At 42.7% G+C, this 22783-nt stretch overlaps 1 protein-coding gene across 1 annotated transcript in view; it reads right to left on the bottom strand.

The window, feature by feature from the left end:
* The window catches only part of LOC115107488 (nesprin-2-like), a 217424-nt gene that overhangs the window by 102021 nt on the left and 92620 nt on the right, over window positions 1-22783 (bottom strand). Inside the window, exons 57-66 of the mRNA XM_065008488.1 lie at window positions 21401-21547; window positions 20861-21001; window positions 20430-20612; window positions 19502-19639; window positions 18610-18795; window positions 16704-16826; window positions 16364-16546; window positions 9817-9954; window positions 9391-9492; window positions 5435-5548 (exon numbers count right to left, since the gene is read on the bottom strand). Coding sequence (XP_064864560.1) covers window positions 5435-5548; window positions 9391-9492; window positions 9817-9954; window positions 16364-16546; window positions 16704-16826; window positions 18610-18795; window positions 19502-19639; window positions 20430-20612; window positions 20861-21001; window positions 21401-21547 — 1455 coding nt within the window. The remainder of the gene's footprint in view (window positions 1-5434; window positions 5549-9390; window positions 9493-9816; window positions 9955-16363; window positions 16547-16703; window positions 16827-18609; window positions 18796-19501; window positions 19640-20429; window positions 20613-20860; window positions 21002-21400; window positions 21548-22783) is intronic.

Below are 22783 nucleotides of genomic sequence, written 5' to 3'. Positions count from 1 at the left end.
TCTTGACATACAATCAGAATGTCTAATAGATCACACCTGTACAACATTTGCATTGTTGACTCGCTAGATGGTACTGAAGCTAGCTGCCTAGCTGCGGGCTAGCTATCCGTCATTAGCTGATCCACATCCGCATCTGATCGGTACGCTCAGATGAAAGCAGACGTCCGCACCATGTTTTCTATTTTAATGCCCTTTTTCTACGATATTTTTTATTTATTTTATTTTACCTTTATTTAACTAGGCAAGTCAGTTAAGAACAAATTCTTATTTTCATGTGCACCCTTGCATTGTAGCATAGCAATACATTGTAGCATATAGTGTCAACCTAAACATAATAACCATAGCAACCATGACAGCACTCTCACAACAGTAACAATGGCACTCTTTGATTGGCTAAGAGGATGTAGCTGGTCCAGCACTGGCTAAATCAGGCCCGACGCATCCCTATGTCCCGATGGCCATTGCCTTCAGGGTCGCTAGAGGTGAATTTACGGCAGTGTGTTCATGGAGTGCGTGGGTAAAAGTGAGTAATGGTTGTTGTTATGGCTGAGATGTGTGTGTGTCTTTACTATTACTGTTAGTCGTAGTTGCAATTATTATTCCCTGTAATGTTATTACTGAGTTATTTATGCTGCATGTTCATGTAAAATGTTTATGTTTCCTTTTCGATACGGTCCTTTGTTATACTTAGCATTCTCTCCCCTTGAGCTATTGTGGTCATTACCCTATTCACTACTTTGCACCGTTCATATTCATGTTGTTCCATGTATAGTTAATTCAGTATTTGTCTTTCTCTGTACTTGCAGATCATTTCCATACTCTGCTTGGCAATACAGTTTCCTGTGCGTGTTAACTCTCGGTGAGGTTGATAATTCCTTTTCAGTGAGTCACAGAACAGTCAAATGGGAGGGTATTCCATCACAGTAATGTACAATGACACCGGTGCATAATTTTCTGTCTTCATTTTTCACTTCACCGCTACCTTTGAATCTGCCAGCTAGCAGCGACCTAGATAACTTACAACATTAGTTAGCCACACTATAGCTTTTTGCTAATTTGTAACATGTAAGCTAGCTGTATGTCAATAAATTGGTGACTTTTCTCCAACCTCATGTGTGTTATGTAATTAAAAGGTATCTGACCAATTTAAGACTTGGTGAAAAGTGTCACACTTTAGATTAGATACTGAAAAATTTAGCCCAATGTTCGATAGGGTCTGGTGGATCAATGCGTCAAAAGTGGCATTCATTAACCCAATAGAGAGATAGGGGAAAAGTCCTTGTCCAATAGAAAAAGTACCAACCCATAGCCCTGGCCTTATTTATAATAAATCACCTCCCTCTGAACTTCCCTGCAAACACCACTGTCTTGTGTACCTCTGATTCGGAGCCACACCTTCCAGAAATGTGATTTGCTAAGATCAAATCATTACAAATGTTTATTTTATTTAGTTGACTTCCCACTCCACACTGCCCTTTGCCACCTGGACAAAAAAAGAGCAACACATTGTTTATAAAACGATACATTATTTATATACCTATTATGAAGATATAGTGGCCACTTTAGATTCTGTACTGCTAATAATTTATAAAATGGGTTGTTAAAGGGACATTGCACTTTCAAATCAAAGTTTGACAGACTTTTCCAGATTGGTATCTACACAACAAATGTTGTGGGACATGGTTTCATCTTGACATTAGTACACTTTTGACAAACTTTCATTTATGCGTGAAATGCCCCTTTGTTAATAATATGAGTCATGCAGGGAAGACTAGAATATGTTCCAGGATTCTTCCAATGGCATTGAGGAATCATCCACATCAGTCATTGGCTTCATCAATAAGTGTATCGATGACGTCGTCCCCACAGTGACTGTACGTACATACCCCAACCAGAAGCCATGGATTACAGGCAACACGGTACTGAGCTAAAGGGTAGAACTGCCGCTTTCAAGGAGCGGGACTCTAACCCGGACGCTTATAAGAAATGCCGCTATGCCCTCCGATGAAGCATCAAACAGGGAAAGTGTCAATACAGGACTAAGATTGAATCCTACGACACCAGCTCTAATGCTCATCGGATGTGGAAGGGCTTGCAAACTATTACAGACTAAAAAGGGAAGCACAGCCGCGAGCTGCCCAATGACACGAGCCAACCAGACGAGATAAATGACTTCTATGCTCGTGTCGAGGCAAGCAACACTGAAGCATGCATGAGATCACCAGCTGTTCTGGATGACTGTGAGATAACACTCTCGGTAGCCGATGTGAGCAAGACCTTTAACAGGTCAACATTCACAAGGCTGCAGGGCCAGACGAATTACCAGGACATATACTCCGAGCGTCAACTGACCAACTGGCAAGTGTCTTCGCTGACATTTTCAACCTGTCCCTGACTAAGTCCGTAATAGCAACATGTTTCAAGCAGACCACCCTAGTCCCTGTGCCCAAGAACACCAACGTAACCTGCCTAAATGACCCATAGCGCTCACGTCTGTAGCCATGAAGAGCTTTGAAAGGCTGATCATGGCTCACATCAACACCATTATCCCAGAAACCCTAGACCCACTCCAATTTGCATACCGCCCAAACAGATCCAGAGAGGACTCAACCTTTATTGCACTCCACACTGCCCTTTCCCACCCGGACAAAAGGAACACCTATGTGAGAATGCTATTCATTGACTACAGCTCAGCGTTCAACACCATAGTGCCCTCAAAGCTCATCACTAAGCTAAGGACCCTGGGACTAACACCTCCCTCTGCAACTGGATCCTGGACTTCCTGATAAAACCTGGGGGTGGCCTAAGGGTAGGTAACAACACATCTGCCACGCTGATCCTCAACATGGGGGCCCATCAGGGGTATGTGCTTTGTCCCTCCTGTACTCCCTGTTCACCCATGACTGCATGGCAAAGCACGACTCCAACACCATCAGCAAGTTTTTCCCGACTACACAACAGTGGTAGGCCTGATCACCGACAACAATGAGACAGCCTAATAGGGAAGAGGTCAGAGACTGTTGGATTTATTATGGATAAATGAATAAACATTATCCCCATTTTAAATAGACTTGTAACTAAGTAAACTTATACTCTGTTTTATAAGTGATTAACAATATGAGTTCATAAGAAGGGATTGTGTGACACGGACAAGGAGCAATAAAAAGTAGGAATGGAACGAATGGGTTGTGGACTGTGAAAACAGATAAGGTCGTTAGCTTATGGTTGACCCTACAGAAACTTAGCTCTGGGGTTTTGAGATAAGGCAGTGAGTGCATTCCTAGGTTTTCTGTTAATTAAAACCGTCAGTTCAGTGGTGAACGATAATGTTGAGGGGTCAAAAGTTATCTGGGAGTGTGTTAGTAAGTTAGAATGAACTTTTCACCTTACTTTGTCCCGGTCGAGAGGAGGGGATTCTGTTAAAGCAATGAAATGACGTCATGATCTGTATATAAACTGCTGCACGTGATTAAGTGGGAGCGCGCTCCGAAAATAAATTCCATTACCTATTATTGAAAGACTGGTCTGCGTCTATTTTATGCAAACAAGAAATCTTACAAATTCTCATAAAATAGATTAAGGGCTTTCAATTGATGAAAGCACATTGGCATAATTAAATTACAGTAACAGAGATCTGGCAGTGTGGTGCCAGGATAACAACCTCTCCCTCAATGTGATCAAGACAAAGGAGATGATTGTGGACTATAGGAAAAGGAGGGCCGATCACATTCCCATCTACAGGGCTGTAGTGGAACAGGTTGAGGGCTTCAAGTTCCTTGATGTCCACATCACCAATGAACTATCATGATCCAAACAAAGATTTGGCATGGGTCTTCAGATCCTCAAACAGTTCTACAGCTGCACCATCCAGAGCATCCTGACTGTTTGCATCACTACTTGGTATGGCAACAGCTCGGCCTCCGAACACAAGGCACTACAGAGGGTAGTGCGTACGGCTCCGTACATCACTGGAGCCAAGCTTCCTGCCATCCAAGACCTCTATACCAGGCAGTGTCAGAGGAAGGCCCTAAAAATTGCCAAAGACTCCAGCCACCCGAGTCATAGACTGTTCTCTCTGCTACAACACGGCAAGCGGTACCGGAGCACCAAGTCTAGGTCCAAAAGGCTTCTTAACAGCTTCTACCACCAAGCCATAAGACTCCTGAACAGCTAATCAAATGACTACCCGGACTACTTGCATTTTTACTTCGTTTATTTTAGTAAAATCTTTCTTAATACTTATTTTTCTTAAAACTGCATTGTTGGATAAGGGCTTGTAAGTAAGCATTTTACTGTATTGTATTTGACGCATGTGACAAATAAAATGTTTTTGATGAACAAGGGCATTAAAGGCATGTTTATGAATAGTTTACTATGTCTAATAAAGTATACTGAACACAAATTTAAATGCAACATTCAACAATTTCAAATATTTTTACAGAGTTACAGTTAATATAAGGAAATCAGTCAATTGAAAATAAATTATTAGTCCCCAATCTATGGATTTCACAAGACCTCGGTAGGAGCGCAGCCATGGGTGGGCCTTGGAGGGCATAGGCCCAACCAAAGGGGAGCCAGGCCCAGCCAATCAGAATGACTTTGTCCGCACAAAGGGGCTTTATTACAGACAAAAATACTTCTCAGTTTCATCAGCTGTCCGGGTGTCTGGTCTCAGATGATCCAGCAGGTGAGGAAGCCGGATATGGAGGTCCTGGGCTGGTGTGGTTACACGTGGTTACACGTGGTTGGACGTAATGCCAAATTCTCTAAAACAACTTTGGAGATGGCTTATGGAGGATACATTAACATTACATTCACTGGCAACAGTTCTGGTGGACATTCTTGCAGTCAGCAGGCCAATTGCATGTCAGCATGCCTGAAAACTTGAGACATCTGAGGCATTGTGTTGTGTGACACAATACCCCAGAGTGGCCTTTTATTGTCCCCAGCACAATGTGCACTTGTGTAATGATCATGCTGTTTAATCAGCTTCTTGATATGCCACACCTGTCAAGTGGATGAATTATTTTGGCAAAGGAGAAATGCTCACTAACAGGGAAGTAAACAGATGTGTCCAGAGAATTTGAGAGAAATATGTTTTTGTGCTTATGGAACATTTCTGGGATCTTTTATTTCAGCTCATGAAACATGGGAACAACACTTTACATGTTGCGTTTATATTTTTGTTCATTATACTTAATGATTTACATTCATGTGCAGTAAATCATTAACACATGCCTAGTAAATTATATATTAATGGCTTTCAAATTAACGTTATTATAAAGTGTTACCCTCTCAGCCAGCCAGCCAGCCAGCCAGACAGACAGAGCGAGCGACAGAGCGACAGAGCGAGAGAGCAACTGTTAAACCTTTAGTGACTGCTAATAAGGAAAAACGACCACATGTAGAGGACTTCCTATAAACGTCTGCTTACCTTAGTGACAGCGCCGATGTGGGCTTCAGACATAGCGTCACTATCCTGGAGCCAGTGTGTGGTTGTAGCCACTGATTCTGCCAGCTCCTGGTGGCTAAGAGTCTCGTCTGGGTCCTAACACACACAGTACACACACGTGTTATGGGTGTGTGTGGCAGACAGGGCTCTTGAATGGCAGCTGCCTCTGAGAGTGTCCAAGGGATGTCGAGGTAGGACAATCAGTAAAAGTATAACATGTTAAACTTAAACCCTGTTATAAGTCCCACATTTAAAAAATTATATATTTTTATTTCACAAGGTAAGCCAGTTAACACAATAGAAAAGTCTATATACAGTGTGTGCAAATGAAGTAAGATTAGGGAGGTAAGGTAATAAATAGGCCGTAGTGGCGAAATAATTACAATTTCGCAAATAAATCTTGGAGTGATAGATGTGCAGAAGATGAATGTGCAAGTAGAGATACTGGGGTGCAAAGGAGCAAAAAAAAAAAATATATAAATAAATAACAATATGGGGATGGGGTAGTTGGATGGGCTATTTACAGATGGGCTATGTACTGGTGCAATGATCTGTAAGCTGCTCTAATAGCTGATGCTTAAAGCTAGTGAAGGAGATATGAGTCTCCAGCTTCAGTGATTTTTGCAATTCGTTCCAGTCATTGGTAGCAGAGAACTGGAAGGAAAGGCGGCCAAAGCAGGAATTGGCTTTGGTGGTGACCAGTGAGTTATACCTGCTGGAGCCCATGCTACGGTTGGGTGCTGCTATGGTGACCAGTGAGCGGAGAAAAGGCGGGGCTATAAGGACTTATAGATGACCTGGAGCCAGTGGGTTTGGCGACGAATATGAAGTGAGGGCCAGCCAACAAGAGCATACAGGTTGCAGTGGTGGGTAAAATATGGGGCTTTGGTGATGAAACGGATGGCACTGTGATAGACTGCATCCAATTTGCTGAGTAGTGTTAGAGGCTATTTTGTAAATGACATCGCCAAAGTCAAGGATAGTCAGTTTTACGAGGGTATGTTTGGCAGCATGAGTGAAGGATGCTTGTTGCGAAATAGGAAGCTGATTCTAGATTTAATTTTGGATTGAAGATGCTTAATATGAGTCTGGAAGGAGTTTTTACAGTCTAACCAGACACCTAGGTATTTGTAGTTGTCCACATATTTTAAGTCAGAACCTTCCAGAGTAGTGATGCTAGGCAGGTGGGCAGAGATCAGTTGAAGAGCATGCATTTAGTTTTGTTTTCATTTAAGAGCAGTTGGAGGCCACGGAAGGTGAGTTGTATGGCATTGAAGCTCGTCTGGAGGTTAGTTAACCTCTTGAGTGTAGGGGGCAGTATTTTGATGTTTGGATGAAAAACGTACCCAAATGAAACTGCCTATTTCTCAAGCCCTGAATCTAGAATATGCATATAATTGTCAGATTAGGATAGAAAACTCTAAAGTTTCCAAAACTGTCAAAATATTGTCTGTGAGTATAACAGAACTGATATTGCAGGCGAAAACCTGAGGAAAATCAAACCAGTAACTGGCCTCTATTTTGAAAGCTCCATTTAAAGGGATATCAACCAGATTCCTTTTTCCTATGGCTTCCCCATGGTGTGAACAGTCTTTAGACAGTTTCAGGCTTTTATTTTGAAAAATGAGTGAGAAAGATCACAAAGCGTCATTGTATGGCTGGGTGCCAGCAGCGTTTTGTATGCTTAACAGCTTGGAGCAGCCATTTTCTCTTTCTCTCCTATTGAAGAAGCTACATTCCCGGTTGATATATTATCGATTACATATTGTAAAAACAATCTGAGGATTGATTATAAAAAATGTTTGAAATGTTTCTACGAACATTATGGATACTATTTGGAATTTTTGTCTGCGATGTCGTGACCGCTCAAGCCTGTGGATTTCTGAACATAACGTGCCAACCAAATGGAGGTATTTTGGATATAAAAATAATCTTTATGGAACAAAAGGAACATTTGTGTAACTGGGAGTCTCGTGAGTGCAAACATCCAAAGATCAAAGGTAAGCGATTTAATTTATTGCTTTTCTGACTTTCGTGCCCAATCTACTTGGCTGCTAGCTGTTTGTAATATTTTGTCTACTGAGAGAGATGTGCTTACATAAATATATGCTTTCGCCAAAAAGCTTTATTGAAATCTGACACACCAGGTGGATTAACAACAAGTTAAGCTGTGTTTTGCTATATTGCACTTGTGATTTCAGGAAAATTAAATATTTTTAGTAATTGAATTAGAATTTGGCGCTCTGCAATTCAGCGGTGGTTGACGATCCAGCTAAGGAGATGGGTGCATCAAGAAGTTAACACGGTGTCCAAAGAAGGACCAGAAGTATACAGAATGGTGTCGTCAGCGTAGAGGTGGATCAGAGAATCACCAGCCGCAAGAGCGACATCATTGATGTATACAGAGAAAAGAGTCGGCCCGAGAATTGAACCCTGTGGCACCCCCATAGAGACTGCCAGAGGTCCGGACAGCAGGCCCTCCGATTTGACAAACTAAACTCTATCAGAGAAGTAGTTGGTGAACCAGGCGAGAGGTTGAACAGGCTAGTAATAGGGGTTGCGACAATTGCGGCAGCTAATTTTTAGAAAGAGAGGGTCCAAATTGTCTAGCCCAGCTGATTTGTAGAGGTCCAGATTTTGCAGCTCTTTCAGGACATCAGCTATCTGGATTTGGGTGAAGGAAAAATGGGGGAGGCTTGGGCAAGGTGCTGTGGGGGGTGCAGAGTTGGCCCGGGGTGGTAGCAAGGTGGAAAGCAAGGGGCGGCAGGGTAGCCTAGTGGTTAAAGCGTTGGACTAGTAACCGAAACGTTGGAAGTTCAAACCCCCGAGCTGACAAGGTACAAATCTGTCGTTCTGCCCCTGAACAGGCAGTTAACCCACTGTTCCTAGGCCGTCATTGAAAAAAATCATTCTTAACTGATTTGCCTAGTTAAATAAGGGTAAAATAAAAAGGCCAGCCGTAGAAAAATGCTTATTGAAATTCTCGCTAATCGTAGATTTATCAGTGGTGACAGTGTTTCCTAGCCTCAGTGCAGCTGGGAGGAGGTGCTCTTATTCTCAATGGACTTTACAGTGCCTGAGAACTTCTTGGAGTTTGTGCTACAGGATGCAAATATCTGTTTGAAAAAGCTAGTTCCTAACTTCCCTGAAATGTTGCATATCGCGGAGGCTATTCAATGCTAATGCAGTACGCCACAGGATGTTTGTGCTGGTCAAGGGCAATCAGGTCTGGAGTGAACCAAGGGCTATATCTGTTCTGGTTCAAAATATTTGAATGGGGCATGCTTATTTAAGATGGTGAGGAAAGCACTTTTAAAGAATAACCAGGCATCCTCTACTGATGGAATGAGATGAATATATTTCCAGGATACCTGGGCCCGGTTGATTAGTAAGGCCTGCTCGCTGAAGTGTTTTAAACTATCATTACAATGACATCAGAGGAAAACATTCAATAACTTCAAAAAACATGAAATACTGCAAAGTAAGACTGATCATAAATATGGGTAAATATGGTTGCATGCCCACACGGAATAGCATTCAAAGAAAAGAGGGAACTGTAGGTGACCACTGCAGGAGACTCTTGACGTAACTTCAAAGGACGTGTGTTGCTATGAACACCGTACAATAGTGACATGATGAAAGGAATAAGTCAGAAATTGTATGAAGTAGTGTACTTCCTGTTTTCTGGAGGCATAGAACAATCCCACTCTATGTGCAACAACCACATTACGACCACTAACTTTAAATGTTAGCCCTAACCCCACTCTTTACTGTAATATTTTGATCAAGTCCCAAAATGGAGCTGGCAAATAAATGAGGAGTCAATTCAATTGGAGCAGAGGTGGGATTAAAATAATAATTTGTGGCTGTAGCCAACAAACTAGAATGGGCCAAAGATATATCTTGTGTTTTAGGTTTTTGTTTTATTTTATCTTTACCTCAGGAAAACTGCATGTGAGTGTGTCAGAGGATGATGAGTGATGATCTTCATCCTCGTATTCCTCCTCTTCCTCAGAGAGGCATGCTTCTGAGGCATCCTCCTTCACAACAGGGTTAGGAAAGGGTTAACATTGGCTGTTAGTTACATGTTAGAGAAGTGGTCATCAAGTCGGGTCCTTTGTTCCAGCTCAGCACTGAAACACCACATACTTCATAGTATAGACTGGATCAAAAGACTGCACGCCCTGTAGCTCTCCAAGACCATGAGAAACACTGTGTTAAGAGTGCCCGCAAATTGTTATTCAAACTCATGTCACTTCTAATGTCAGGGTGAGTCCGAAATGGCATAGTATTCCCTACATAGTGCACTAGGGTAACATTGTGTACGTAAAATAAAAATGTTGGTTGATCATGCAAGCTTGTACCTGATGTCCGGTGATCCGCGGTGGACCCGTATTCCGTTGATGTGAACTTATTAAGATAAGGGCACTGGGTTCTGTTGTCACACACACATTGCATGATGGAATGACCCCCTCAGCCTCCCTCACTTCACGCATGTTGCCCTGTGGATACAGAGGAGGAGATTAGAGAGGTTAAAGGTCGAAATCATGCTTTTCATCAAATTAGATGGTATTTGGATGAAACCAAATCAAAGTAGGATGACCAAAGTTTGAAAAATGACTGTTGCTGGTACATCGATAAAGTTCGATCAGAAAATCAAATGGCATTTGTCACATGCGCCGAATACAACAGGTGTAGACTTCACTGTGTAATGCTTACTTACAAGCCCTTTTCCAACAATGCTGAGTTCAAAAGTAAAATAAAAATAGAAAACGGAAACAGTACTGAGTCAATGTGAAGGGGTACGAGGTAGTTGAGGTAATATGTAGGTAGGGGTAAAAGTGACTAGGCTATCAGGATAGATAATAAACAGAATAGCAGCAGCACATGTGAAGAGTGTCTGTGTGTGTGGCGTCAATATGCATGTGTGTTTTGTTAGCGTATATGGTGTGTGTGTGTTGGAGTGTAAGTAGTTGTGAGTGTGTGAGTATAGTCCAGTGAGTGTGCATAGAGTCAGTGTAAGGGAGTCAGTGCAAAACAGGTTCAATTTAATAGTGGAAACTTTCCATGGGAAAATATGGGAATTAACGTAAATATATGCAAATTAATATTAATACCATTTAAATCCATCGCATCTCCCAAAAATGTTTTCAACATACATCTGTAAAATGATAGTCTAGAAACTAAAGCTTTGGTTCTCTTCCACTCAGACTTCCATGTCTTCTCCCTGGACATCCTCAATGTCCACCTCTTGAACATCAGACTGAGGCCTCATCTTCACTGTCACTTTCCAACCTTGTTGAGGATGGCTCGTTGTCAGGCTCAAAATGCCTCAAATTTGCCCAGATGGCCACCAGTTTTTCAACCAATTTATTGGTCAGCCTGTTGAGTGCTTTGGTGTGTGTGGTCCCAAACAATGACCAGTTGCACTCTGAGGTGGCTGATGTTGGTGGGATTTGGAGAATGATGTAGGCAACAGGGGAAAGAGCCTACATCCACAAAGTTCTATTCACCAGGTGGCTGATGAGATATGTTGGCACGACTGCCATATTGCATCACCATCCCTAAGCCCTTGCTTGGAAGTGTACTTCGCCAGACTGCCAATAAGCTTGCCCTCATCCAGGCCAAGGTGGCGAGACATGGTAGTGATGACACCACAGGCCTTGTTGATATCTGCACCAGACAGGATGCTCTTGCCAGCATACTTGGGGTCCACCATGTACACTGCGGCGTGTATGGACTACAGGCAGAAGTCTCCACGCTTTTTGATGTATTTCAGAACTGCAGTTTCCTCTGCTTGGAGCAACAGTGAAGTGGGCAGGGCAGTATGGATTTGTTCTCTTACATCTGCAAGCAGAGTCTGAAGATCAGACAGGATGGCATTGTCTCCCTCAATCCATACAATGGCTACTGCTCTAGGTTTCAGAAGTTTCAGGTTGCTTACCACTCTCTCCCAAAATACATCATCCAGGAAAATCCTCTTGATGGGGCTGTCCATATCGGCAGACTGTGATATGGCAATTTCTTGGAGAGACTCCTTCCCCTCCAGGAGACTGTCAAGCATAATGACAACATCACCCCAATGGGTGTTACTGGGCAGTTTCAATGTGGTGCTCTTATTCTTCTCACTTTGCTTGGTGAGGTAGATTGCTGCTATAACTTGATGACCCTTCACATACCTAACAATTTCATTGGCTCTCTTGTAAAGTGTATCCATTGTTTCCAGTGCAATGATGTCCTTGAGGAGCAGATTCAATGCATCAGCAGCACGGCCAATGGGTGTGATGTGAGGGTAGAGCTCCTCCACTTTAGACCAAGCAGCTTTCATGTTCGCAGCATTGTCTGTCACCAGTGCAAATACTGCCTTCAGCTCATCTGCAATGTAGAGACCGGTGTGTCTGTTGTCCCTTGTGTCTGTGCTCTTGTAGAATACTGGTTGAGGGGTGGATAATATGAATGTAATTATTCCTTGCCCATGAACATTTGACCACCCATCAGAGATGATTGCAATACAGTCTGCTTTCTCTATGATTTGCTTGACCTTCACTTGAACTCTGTTGAACTCCGCATCCAGCAAATGAGTAGATAAAGCATGTCTGGTTGGAGGGGTTTATGCTGGGCGAAGAAAATTCAGAAATCTCTTCCAATACACATGGCCTGTGAGCATCTGAGGTGAACCAGTTGCATACACAGCTCAAGCAAGACATTCATCAGCATTGCTCTGACTACGTTCCTCCATTGATTTAAAAAACCTTCTGATTCCAGGAGGATCATGAGCTGTTGCTATTGATAAGGTGTCTGATTCATCATTTTCACATCGAATAGAAGTAGAGGGACTTTTGTCAGAGGTTGTTTGTTGTGAGCGCTGAGGGAACTTTATACACTTGGCCAGATGATTCTGCATCTTTGTTGCATTCTTCACATATGATTTGGCACAGTATTTTCAAATGTACACAGCTTTTCCTTCTACATTAGCTGCAGTGAAATGTCTCCACACATCAGATAGTGCCCGTGGCATTTTCCTGTAAAGATTTGAAAAAAAATGATGGAAAAAAAAAACAACAAATACAATTGCATGTACAGATAAATAGTTAAGCAGTTAGATTAAAAAAACTCCTTTGTAAGAGAAATGTTTTAAAATGAAACATGAATGGAAACAGGTGAATTAACACTCCTCAGTTAGCAAGCTCTAGCAAACTAAAACCCAATTGGTAGCAAAAACTAACTACCAGAAATTGTTAACAAGTTATAAATGATTTAAACACACTTTGCTGTAGGCTACTATTTACTAGTTAACAAAAAATAATGTATGTAATTTCAAATATATTCACAACCCCCAGTGTTGTAATCAAAACTTACCAGAAAGCATGTAGTCCTTGGCTCAGACAGTGTAGTAGTGTGGGCTCAGTAGCATCTCAATAGTGTGCAAGATCTTGAGAATCAGCTGTACATGTTATGGAAGAGTGCACTGCACACGTGATGGAAGAATGCACTGTGCATGCAGAGGGTTGAAATTCCATTGAACTGGGGATAGTTTAACCAAGATATGCCACAAGACCTAGAATTGGCATGTGTATCCCACAAAAAAGGTTCACTATTACAAGCTAACATTTTGATGAATTTAAGCAAAATTCCCGGGCTTAACTTCCCATGGTAAATTTACAGGATATTTACTGGAAACTTTCCGACCCTTTGCAACCCTAGTGAAGACGCTTGTCAGCTGGTCCGCGCATGCCCCCTGAGAACGTGCTCTGGTATTCCATCTGGCCCAGGGGCCTTGCAAGTGTTAACCTATTTAAAAAGTTGTACTCACATCGGCCACGGAGAGAAACATCACACGGTCTGAGAGGTTGTCTGGGAGGTTTGCATTACTGGGCAACTCACGGCTGGGTTTCTCTTTGTAATCCGTAATAGTCTGCAAACTTTGCCACATCCGACGAGTGTGGAGTGGATGTAGTAGGATTGTATCTTAGTCCTATATTGACGTTTTCCATGTTTGATGGCTCGTCTGAGGTCGTAGCGGTCTTTCTTGTAAGGATTCATGTCCGTTTCCCGTTCCTTGAAATTGGTAGCTCCATGGCTTTTTGTTAGGGTACATATGTTGGATCACTGTGGGGAAGAAGTCGTTGACTCCTTAATGATATTGGATGAATCCCTGAACATATTCCAGTCTGTGCTAGCGAAGCAGTCTTCTGGCTTAGCGTCCGCTTCGTCGGACCACTTCGGTACTGAGCGCATCCCTGGTACTTCCTGTTCGAGTTTTTGCTTGTGAACAGAAGGATGGAGTCATTTGCCGAAGGGAGGGCCTTGTATGCGTTTCTGTGGATAAGGTAAGTAATCCAGAGTGTTAACGCCTCTTGTGTTGGTAAAAGGATACGTGTTGGCAAAAGTGGGGTTAAAAGCATTTCAGTTTTCCCGCGTTAAAGTTTCTGCCCACTATAAAAGATGCTTCTGGGTGTGCATTTTCTTGTTTGTTAACCTCTTAAGTCGACCCTCTACTTTTTTGAACATTCTGTTAAAAATCACGCAACATTTCAGCGCCCTGCTACTCATGCCAGGAATATAGTATATGCATTTGCTTAGTCTGTGTGGATAGAAAACACTCAGACGTTTATAAAACTGGTTAAATCACTGCTGTGGCTTTACCAGAACGGCATTTACATCGAAAAGCACAGGAAAAACTGATCACTGAAAATGGGAAAATATATCCATGCTCTACTTGAACCCATTGATAAAGGTGAACCACAATTAATTGACTGAGGTTGCAGTACCTACAGCTTCCACACGGTGTCTAGAGTCTTGTCATTTCCCTTCGAGTTTTTTCTTGGTCAAACACATGCAGGGCACCGTATCTCCTCAGGTCTAGGACCGGATATTTTCGTTGAGTTTCTAGCCGGACATTTTTCCAGACGGACAGCTAATGATCTTTACATCGCCTCCTGATGAATTTTATCGCTTATTAACGTTTACTAATACCTAAAGTTGCATTACAAACGTATTTCGAAGTGTTTTGTGAAAGTTTATCGTCGACTTTTTGAATTTTAAAAAATGACGTTACGTTTTGAAACAATGTTTTTTTCGTTTATCACACAGTCTACATATAACGATATCTAGGCTTTATATGGACCGATTTAATCGAAATAAAGACCCAAATAGTGTTTATGGGACATCTAGGAGTGCCAACAAAGAAGATGGTGAAAGGTAATGAATGTTTTCTATTTTATTGTGCGGTTTGTGTAACGCCGAAATGCTAATTATTTTGTTTACGTCCCCTGCGGGTCTTTTGGGGTGTTACATGCTATCAGATAATAGCTTCTCATGCTTTCGCCGAAAAGCATTTTAAAAATCTGACTTGTTGCCTGGATTCACAACGAGTGTAGCTTTAATTCGATACCCTGCATGTGTATTTTAATGAACTTTTGAGTTTTAACTAATACTATTAGCATTTAGCGTAGCGCATTTGCATTTCCAGAGCTCTAGTTGGGACGCAAGCGTCCCGAGTAGAAGCAAGAGGTTAATGGCCCTGTGCAGCTCGCTGAGTGTCTGCTTCGAGCCATTCTCGTTTTGTGGTGGGATGTAGACGGCAGTGATGATTATAGATGAAAACTCTTGGTAGATAAAAAGGTCTGCAATTTACCATGAGGTTTTCTAGTTCAGGTGAGCAAAAGGTTGAGAATTCCTTCACACTTGAAGCAGCGCACCAGTTGCTGTTTACAAAGAGGCACATCCCTCCCTCTTTAGTTTTGCCTGAGTCCGTTGTCCGGTAACGACGAAGCACGGAGAAACATTTGAGTTTCATTACCATATCGCCCAGTTGGTAGGAAACTCTCGAACAGAGCTCATCCATCTTGTTCTCCAGTGACTGGACATTTGCCAATAAAACGGAGGGAAGTGCCAGACAATTTTCTCTGCATCTGAGTCTGTACTCTTAGAAATAAAGATGCTATTTTGAACTAAAAAGGGTTCTTTGGCTGTCCCCATAGGAGAACCCTTTGAAAAACCATTTTGAGTTTCATGTAAAAACCTTTTACACAGAGGGTTCTACATGGAACCCAAAAGAGTTCTACCTTGACCCAAAAATGGTTCTACCTGGAACAAAATAGGGTTCTCCTATGGGGACAGCCGAAAAACCCTTTTGGAAAAAAGAATTCTAAGAATGTAACAAGGAGTTCAGTCCCGCAACTTTTCTTGTTGGATAGCTCGAACAATGGAGTAGGGTCCGGTGTTGACAAGGGAACAGCTGAGTCGCAGTTGAAGTAGGAGCCGAAATAAGGTCAAAGTCAGTAGCTGTCGATACATAGTTCAAATGTACTTGGCGGTCATAGGTGATAAGGATGTGAGCTTCGTGACTGGCATCATCTATCTCTTAATTAGGGATCGATCACATTTAGCTAATTTTAAAGCATCAATTAGGGTTGGGCGATGTCAACCGTTGTCCTATTGTGATTATGTACGCATAAAACATTGTGATATACCAGGGATGGGCAAGTCCAGTCCTCGAGGGCCTGATCCCTAGCAAACACAGCTGATTAATCAAATTGCATTCTAAACTGAAGATCATACGATGCTATCGCCCCCTATTGGGCAACCAAAATCATGACAAAAGATAATGTTTTTGAAAGCTTGGGCAGAGGCTAAGTGCAGGCAAATATTTTCAAATGTTCCTTTATGGTGGAGGAGCTAAGGCACGGAACACTTGTGTGTGGAATGTTACCCATTTTCTATTTTTTTTCATTGAACTTTACTGAACCCTTCTTGGATGGAGAGGGGCCTGGCTTTGGGGACAATATTGGCAACATTGGGGGCACATTTGTTACATTGCCGTAACGTTGTGTGGACATTGGAGACACGGTCTAGTAATGTTGTTGAAACGTGGAGATGTTGTGGAGACGTTGTGAGAACATTTCCTACCTCCAACGCTCTACTCTGCTCCTGTGTCAGCTGTTCCAACTCTTGGAGGGGCTGTAGGAGTAGCACAGCTCTGGGGAAGGCACTCAGTGTCTCTTCTGCCCCCTGAGGTAGTCCAAGTTCAGCCTTACAGCCCTCGATCTCCCCCACTGTCCTCTGCATAGACTGGATGTTGGCCAGGATTACCTAGGCAGAACAAGAAGGGAGAGGCCAATACAGTAAGCACATACACAAGATGTGTGCACGTGTGAAACAAAAACATTTCTAAATCATATAATGACAAACATACATGAATGGCTATGTACACATCCTCTTATACACACTTAACACACTCTTGTCCCACCTGCCGGTTGTGGAGGTGTTCTTCAAGTGAGATGTCCAATGTGTCAGTGGAGGATAAAATAGCTCTGATCTTGGTCACATTTTTCTCCATCGTCTTCACCTCTGCTTCAATGGCATCCACTTCCTGAAAATAGCAACAATGCTGTGAATGTTCCAGAGAAAAGCAAAAGCTCGAAAGCAAAAACCAAACTCAAAAATGAAAAGCACCACAAGTCAGTTTCATAAATGGAATAGAAATGATAGAATACTGCTTTATCGTCCATTGTCTTTTGCTGTCTTGTTATTCCAAACCTCCTGACATACCAGTCTGAAAGCTTCTGGTAATAACGTAGGATCGCTATGCCCAGATCTGTTCCACGACACAATCCTGTCGAAGCTCTACGGACAATTCCTTTGAATTCATGTCTTGGTTTTTGTTCTGACGTGCACTGTCAACTGAAGGACCTTATATAGACAGGTGTGTGCCTTTCCAAATCATGTCCAATCAATTGAATTTACCACAGGTGGACTCCAATCAAGTTATAGAAACATCTCAAGGACGATCAATGGAAACAGGATGCACCTGAGCTTAATTTCGAGACTCGTAGCAAAGGGTCTGAATACCTATGTAAATAAGGTATCTGTTTATTTGTAATAAAGTTGCAAAAATTTCTAAAAACCTGTTTTTACTTTGTCATTATGGGGTATTGTGTTTAGATGGATGAGGAAATGTTTTTATTTCATCAATTTTTTAATAAAATGTGGAAAAAGGGAATGGGTCTGAAAACTTTCCGAATGCAATTTAGGACTATGTTCTTATAAATCTTCCCAAAGCATTTGTATACTTTACCACTGTATTGAATTTAATGGAATTTAATTTACTTTTAAAGGGTTAGTCCAACATGATTTCTTCCTTGAAAATGTTTCTACAAAGGAAGTAATCTATAGGCCAGGGGTGGCTGCAAATTACACTCAGTACATTGCAGTTACTCCTGGCATAAACTACTTCTAAGGCAAGAAGAACATTAAACAAGTATGAAATTAGGATGAACTGTTGCTTTAAAACAAAAAGAAGACAAAAGAGAAAGGGGATGAAAAATGTCTCCTAAATTATTCTAGACAAACCAAAGGAAAAGACATGCCATTTATTTTCATACTTTAGTAAATATTTTCTGTACTATTTATTCATTTCTTTTGGCTTTTTTAATTTTCAATTTTTGCCCTTTGTGCTGTTGTCTGTGTCAGAATAATGTTTGTACCACATTTTGTGCTGCTGCCATGTTGCTTCCATGCTATGTTTTCTTCGGTCTCTCTTCATGTGGTGTATCTGCTGTCGTGATGTGTGTTTTGTCCCCCAATTTATTTTTTTAAAATTCCAGCCTCCCTCCCGGCAGGAGGCCTTTTGCCTTTTGGTAGGCCTTAATTGTAAATAAGATTTTGTTCTTAACTGATTTGCCTAGTTAAATAAATGTTATAAATAAAGGTTAAATAAAATAAATACAAAATGATCAATAGAAATGAATTTATTAGCATCAAAAGTTTGTGTGTGAGTTGTTTTTCTGGGTCAGACCAAGACCAAGTGTGCTCGATCAAATTTAGCCTAGACACGCAGTGGAATGTTCCATTGAAACTCACTAGCATTAGCCACAGCAGTTCTTATTAAATGTAATACGGGGAGGAGACACAATGCATTCTGAGGGAGGGTGAAACTCCTCTTTTGAGGCTGTTGATAGACAACCTTACTCTCTTTCCACAAACACCCAGTTTGAAGCATCACGCTCACGGTTACACTCACTCAGACTCCCTTGCCCCAATCCTAACCTTAACCATTAGCAGTGGAGTCTGATCCTATATCTGTACCTAGGGGAAATTTGTCCCTGGAGCTACTAGTACCCCCTATTGAGAACCACTGCAATGGAGGGTCTTACCGGAGTGACGTGCAGCAGCTGGTCCAATGGCACCATGATGTTATGCTGCATGGCGGTGACTTGGCGTTCGGTCTGGACTAGTTTATCCTCCATAGCAGTGGTGTGACACACAGCAGAGATCTCCACCAACACAGGTCCAAAGCCCACCAGAGTGGCCCGGATACGCTCCGAGTCATCCAGCACCATCTGTGATGTGGGGTTACAGAACATGGACACATGAGTGCACACCCGCAAGCACACATACATGTACATACAAACACATACCTAGAAACACAGACTTACATACCTACATGAGCACACATACACTATCTACAAGCCATAAGACTCCTGAACACTTAAACTGGAATTAGCACACACACACACACACACACTTATGCTACACACACATCCCAAATGCTGCTACCAGACTCTTGTTATGATTGCAAAATACTGCACAATTTAAACTTTTGCCCCCAATCCCCTCTTCCCCAAAATACGTGTAAATATTGGACTATAAATTGTGCCTGCCTGTATAATACTTATGCTAAAAAAATGTATTCTATTCTACTTCTACCATTTACTTTATGTTCGTATTCTTATATTATATTATTTCTTATTGTTGTTGCATTGTTGAAAAAGTAGGTTAAGTAAGTAAGTAAGCATTTAGTTGGACAGTGTATGCCATGTGTATCCCGTACATATGACTAAAAAACAAACATAGAAACACACTCGAACACGGACAGCTCTACTACACAGCAGATTGGGAAAGTATTCAGCCCCCTTGATTTTTTCCCACATTTTGTTTTACGAATGCACTGTATATCAATTCAGAACTACCAGCAGTGTTCTACAATCCAGGGGATTGCATGTATGTACATGTGAGTGTGCATCTGTGTGTGTGCAGTGGACTGGCCTGCAGTGTGTTGGTCTGGCTCTGGAGGCTCCTGGCTGTGGTGTAGGTGCCGGGAGCGTCTAGCCAGGACTGGGATTCTTCTAGCCAGCAGCCAGCACGATGGATTATATCGTTATACTCCTGGAGGCAGGCAGGGATCTGACAGGGGATGGGACAGTGAAATTCCACAAATTAACTTTTAACAAGGTACACCTGTTAATTGAAATGCATTCCAGGTGACTACCTCATGAAGCTGGTTGAGAGAATGCCAAGAGTGTGCAAAGCTGTCATCAAGGCAAATGGTGGCTACTTTGAAGAATCTCAAATATAAAATATATTTTGATTTGTTTAACTCTTTTTTGGTTACTACATGATTCCATATGTGTTATTTCATAGGGTTGATGTCTTCACTATTATTGTACAATGTATAAAATAGTAAAAATAAAGAAAAACCCTGGAATAAGTAGGTGTCCAAACTTTTGACTGGTACTAATTCATGGACATAAGACTAAAATCACCAGGAAATTAGCTCTGTGATTTTAATTTAGGAAATCTGCTCCCAAGTGTTCACTTGAATGAATAGAGAGGCAAATGTGATCGTATCCCAATGTAATCAAGGTTATAAATGATCCTGTTTTTGTCAAATACTATATATCTGTTTTGGATTCTTGCGGTCAATTTGCAGTGTACAAATGATTTATAACTATGTTCTGGCCCACGACCATCCGCTCAAGGAAAAATCATCCCACGGCAATATGTAATTATGGAACCCCTGGCATTGGGCATAGGAACTGAAATAAATGGAGGAAAAAAACAGTAAACTGAAATTGTGCTGTTTTGGAAGAACCAGTTGAGGAATGCTGTAATTATAAGATACAACCACATGGTGAACATGGTGAAAGGCCTACCAAGCCGATCAGACGGTAAGGTTGAGCTACTCCTCTCTCACCTTGCGGAGGAAGGCAGTGCGCTGCTCAGCCTTCTGGGCCGTGTCCTGGTAGAGCTGAAGTGGCTGGGTGATCTGGTCCATGAGGAGTTGGGCCTGCTCCGGCTCCTCCTCGGCTGCCTCCTGCACCTCGCCCTCCAGGAGGGCCAGCCGGCCGTGCCACTGGTCCAGCTGGTCCCATACGAACTGGACAAAAATAGAATGTTGTCATGATATCAATCAGGTAACAATCAATCCCATGTACTTATAAGTCCTTTTGTTTTTACAACAGTTGTCACAAAATGCTTTTCAATGACTCGGCCTAGAGCCAGGTTAGGAACAATCTTGCACGATTGACTGGGGTAAGGGAAGGACACACACACTAGTTTGATTGTTTCAGGGGAAGAACACACGTATGCATACAAACACGGAGACACACACACACAATCACACACCTTTAGCACATGTTCAGCCTCGGACACAGAGGAGCTCTTCCGCTGCAGCAATGTCTGGACCTCTTCTAGCCCGACACGTATCTCCCCCATTCTGCTACTCAGCCTATTGAGTGGGCTGCTCTTCTCCAGGGCTTGGCCAATCTGGTAAATACACACAAGCATATGCACACACGTGCGAGGAAAAACAAACACACAAATCACCCTTAAAGTCCCAACTAGCCAGGTTTTTACTCAGAAACCAGTGTTGGGATTGTGTTGGGCTCAATCCCATATCCATGAAACTTGCCCGACTTTTTGATTAATTCGCTGAGTTTCAATTCCCTTCCACAATTGACTGAACTGAGATGGAATTGACCCCAAAACTGCTCTACCAAGGTCTACCAAGGTTGAAGTTGCCCCTAGATACTGATCTTACATCAGTGTTGCATTTTCTCCACTAACGGTTAAGGTTAGGATTGGGGGAAGGGACGCTGATCCTAGATCTGTACCTATCAGTAACTTCACCCCGGAGCCACCACCACCACCCTTTATCCCCATTACCTTCTCCTCCATGTCCTGCAGAGAGCCAGTGACTTCCTGCAGCTGTCTCTCCACCTCCGGAGGTGTAACAGCGGCATACTTTGTCCCAACACACTCCATGATGGACTGTAACCTGGCCCTCAGGGAACCCAACTCCACTCTGACCTCCTGTAGAGAGAGAGAGAGAGAGAGGGGAGAGAAAGGGAAAGAGAGAGAGAACAAGGAAAAATGAGAACGAGAGAGGGAGAGAGAGAGATACCATGTAAATGTGCCTTAAGGTCAATGTCCACACCCCCACTGAAATCTAATTAGCGTAATAAAAGAATGCCCATAACAATCTGTGAGTTTAAGCTAGATATATATGTTTCTTTGCATTGGATGTGTTTCAATCCACCACATCTATGAGACATCCCAAAAATTGGTCTTCTCACAAAATCGTCTTTAGTGTCCGAGTGGTTTAGCCTACAAACTATTATACCCCTCTATGGAAATATTGTCACGGCCGTCATTGGAAAGAGACCAAGGTGCAGCGTGGTGAGCGTACATTTTATTTTATTTTAAAATGTCGTCAACAAAACAACAAATGAAAGAAACAACCGTGAACCTTACAGGGCTTTAGTGCCACAAACAAAGTTAACTACCCACAATCACAGGTGGAAAAAAGGGCTGCCTAAGTATGGCTCCCAATCAGAGACAATGATAGACATCTGTCCCTGATTGAGAACCATACTCAGCCAAAACAAAGAAATACAAAACATAGAAAATAGAACATAGAATGCCCACCCCACATCACACCCTGCCCTAACCAAACCAAAAAGAGAAATAAAACGGCTCTAAGGTCAGGGCATGATAGTACTCCGGCCGCAAAACCTGAAGGGTCTGGGTAGGCATCTATCCGTGGTGGCGGCTCTGGTACGAGACGTAGACCCCGCTCCACCTTTGGCTCACCCCGCATTGGTGGCGCCTCTGGTGTGGGGACCCTCGCCGCCGGCCCCGGACTGGGGGACCCCCGTTGCGGGCCCCGGACTGGGGTCTCCGGACTGGTGTCCGTCGCTGGGGGCTCCGGACTGGAGTCCGTTGCTTGTGGCTCCGGACTGGAGACCATCGCTGGAGGTGCCGGACTGGAGACAGTCGTTGGATGCTTCATGCCATGACTCCTCACTGGAGGCTTCGTGCCATGGATCACCACTGGAGGCTTCTTGCCATGGATCATCACTGGAGGATTCTTGCCATGGATCATCACTGGAGGCTTCTTGCCATGGATCATCACTGGAGGCTTCGTGCCATGGATCATCACTGGAGGCTTCGTGCCATGGATCATCACTGGATGCTTCTTGCCATGGATCATCACTGGAGGCTTCTTGCCATGGATCATCACTGGAGGCTTCTTGCCATGGATCATCA

The sequence above is a fragment of the Oncorhynchus nerka genome, linkage group LG24 (genome assembly GCF_034236695.1).
Source record: "Oncorhynchus nerka isolate Pitt River linkage group LG24, Oner_Uvic_2.0, whole genome shotgun sequence".
NCBI classification, from domain to species: domain Eukaryota; kingdom Metazoa; phylum Chordata; class Actinopteri; order Salmoniformes; family Salmonidae; genus Oncorhynchus; species Oncorhynchus nerka.
Note: the sequence above shows the minus strand (reverse complement) of the source record. Positions and strands in the feature narration are given on the sequence as shown.